General features: G+C 51.2%; 1 protein-coding gene across 1 annotated transcript, besides 1 other annotated feature; it reads left to right on the top strand.

Moving 5' to 3' along the window:
• Positions 1–147: 147 nt before the first annotated feature.
• TraAM80_09109 (group II trans-sialidase superfamily) lies at positions 148–2229 on the top strand (the record flags this gene model as incomplete). The annotated part of the gene is made up of 1 exon (XM_029385813.1): positions 148–2229. One exon carries the CDS (start codon positions 148–150, stop codon positions 2227–2229), a length of 2082 nt encoding a protein of 693 aa, XP_029234407.1.
• A 94-nt stretch (positions 2230–2323) lies between these two features.
• Positions 2324–2352: a microsatellite.
• The last annotated feature ends 406 nt before the right edge of the window (positions 2353–2758 follow it).

The raw sequence follows: 2758 nt of genomic DNA on the forward strand, positions 1-2758 counted from the left end.
CCACACATACACATACGGAAGGAAAGAAACCAAACACCACTTGCCGCTGTGCGCTTTGAGGTCTCTGCAGACATAACCAGCAATACACACACATATACCACACAATCGTTGCAGCCTGAGCGTATCCATCACAGGCAGAGAGAGAGAATGAGTGAGCAGTGGCACATGCTCAATATGTGCCGCCATCTGTTTTATTTTTCGGTGCAGCTCCTCTGCGTGCTGCTGATATGCTTTGGCAGTGCGGCTGTGCACGCTGAGAGGAATAAACCAAACGAAATGCAAATACCAAAGTCTGTCTATCTTTTTGTGCCGCATCGAACGATTGTGGAAACACAAGGCCAAAGCCAAACGAGGGATTCTTTTGCCCACCCCTCCCTCGCCAGTGCTGGCGGAGTGTTGGTTGCACTTGCTGAGGGTAACATCTTCTTTCAACACTCCCATCGGAAAAAATATTGGGTCACTTACGCTGATGTTGTGGCGGGGTACGCTGACTCTGCGGAGAGCTGGCCGTCTTTTGTCGCTAAGGTCCGTGCAAACAAATCGAAGGCGTACAACATCTTTAACACGACCACGCAAGAGGAGCATAACGACTATCTGAGATATGCGGTCCGACCCACAACAATAGCAAAGGGCAACAAGCTCTTTCTACTTGTGGGGGGCTATCATCAGAAGTATGATCCTTCATCGAAGAAGTGGATTGCATCCTCACAGGGTCTTGATTTGCTCGTGGGTGAGGCCACGCAAGATAAAGTCATCCAATGGGGCAAATCCACCTCATTTGCACCACAGATCGAACCATCTGCTAAACAACGTGGCCTGGACCAGTTTGTTGGTGGTGGTGGCTCAGGCGTTGTGATGGAGGATGGCACGTTCGTGTTTCCTGTGACGGCGAGGAGGAAAGGAGACAACAAAGCTGTGTCCATGATCATTTATTCGAAGGACGACGGCAAAAATTGGGTGCTTCCACATGAGATGCTCCTCGTACGGTGCACTGACCCCCTCATCGTTGAGTGGGAGCAGGGGCAGCTTCTCATGGTTGCCAAATGCTATTCGCTCTCCAAGGTGTTCGAGTCGAGGGACATGGGGGCAACGTGGAGGGAGGCTGCCGCGACACTCACACGCGTGCATTCCATGTTTTTACCAGACTCTTCGCGAACAGTTGAGAGAGTGGGGTCCCTCACCACTGCGACCATTGCTGGAAAGAAGGTCATGCTGTACACTCAGAAAGGGATTCTCCGTGATGACCCGTTCCAAGCCACCGCGCTCTACCTTTGGGTTGCTGACAACAACCGCACGTTTCATCTCGGGCCCATTTCCATGGACACTGTCACGACACCGACGTCTGGCAACACCCTGCTCTATTCGAAAAATGCGTTGTACTTTTTAGAAGAGAGGGGCGCTTTCAGGGCAAGCAGTCTGTTTCTTGCTTCCCTAACGGAACAGCTGAAGACGATCACGTCCGTCTTGGAGACTTGGGCAAAACTGGACTACTTCTTCTCCAAGTCGTCTGTGCCCACGGCCGGTCTGGTTGGATTCTTGTCGGATGCATCGGGTGAAGGAACGTGGAACGACGCGTACCGTTGTTTGAATGCAACTGTGACGAATGCAAAGAAGGTCGAAAATGGCTTTAAGTTCACGGGGTCCGAATCATACGCCATGTGGCCTGTGAACATGCGGAAGTATCACTATGTGCACAGCTTTGTGAACTACGCGTTTACGCTTGTGGCGACAGTGAAGATCGATGAGGTTCCGAAAGAGAGCGTTCCTCTGCTGGGTGCAGGCCTGAATGACAAGGGAAACACGAGGTTTGTGGGGCTGTCGTACACGACGGAGAAACGGTGGGGGACAGTCTTCAACGATATCACGAGAATAACACACAACAGCACTTGGAAGCTGGGGAAGAAGTACAAAGTGGCGCTCATGCTGGAGGGTAACGAGGGCTCCGTGTACGTGGACGGCGTGCTTGTGGGGAATACTAACAAACTACCAACCCTTAAGTTACGGAGGCATGATATCTCTTACTTTTACTTTGGTGGCGGCAAAAACAGCAGTGTGACAGTAAAGAACGTCTTTTTGTACAACCGCCGACTAAGTGAAGATGAACTCAAAGCAGTTGACCAGTCTGATGTATCTTGGAAAAGTGCAGGTGACAGCTCCACGCGTGCTGATGTGTCTCGGCTGCTACTTTTGCTGTTTGTGGGGCTATGGGGCTTTGCGGCCCTGTGCTGAGTGTGGCCCGGCGGAGGGGAGTTGATGTTTCTACTGAGAGCAGCTCCGTCTGTCCACGCGCTTTTAAAGTAAATAAAGTCTCAGGTGGACACTAATTTTGTTTTATTTTACGTTTTTTTTTTTGTAACGCAGGACCTTCATTTTTTTATTCTTCGACCCACAAATTGCGCTCTCTCCTCGGCGCCAGTACGGCGGGGTCTTCATTTATTTTCTTCCTCCCTTTTTTGTTTGTTGTTTTGTTCGTTTCTGGCAATGGCGGGGGGCCATTCGCCGTTTTTATTTATTTGTTCAGTGTTTTGTTGGTTTACTGCTTTACGGATGTGTTTTTATTGTTGTTTTCTTGGTTTGTTCTTGACGACGGCGTTGAGTCTGCGTGTTTGCCCGGCGGCGGGGGATGCTTCACTGCGCCCCCGCACTGCTGTCGCCGCAGGAGGGACCGGAGCTCTCTCTCTCCTTCACGTCTTCGTTTGTGGCGGGGGCGGACGTGTGCCACTGTGCTGGCTGACGCGCAGGCCACTGAATTCTTTCG

The sequence above is a fragment of the Trypanosoma rangeli genome (genome assembly GCF_003719475.1).
Source record: "Trypanosoma rangeli strain AM80 chromosome Unknown Tra_15.4_contig_00516, whole genome shotgun sequence".
NCBI classification, from domain to species: Eukaryota; Euglenozoa; class Kinetoplastea; order Trypanosomatida; family Trypanosomatidae; genus Trypanosoma; species Trypanosoma rangeli.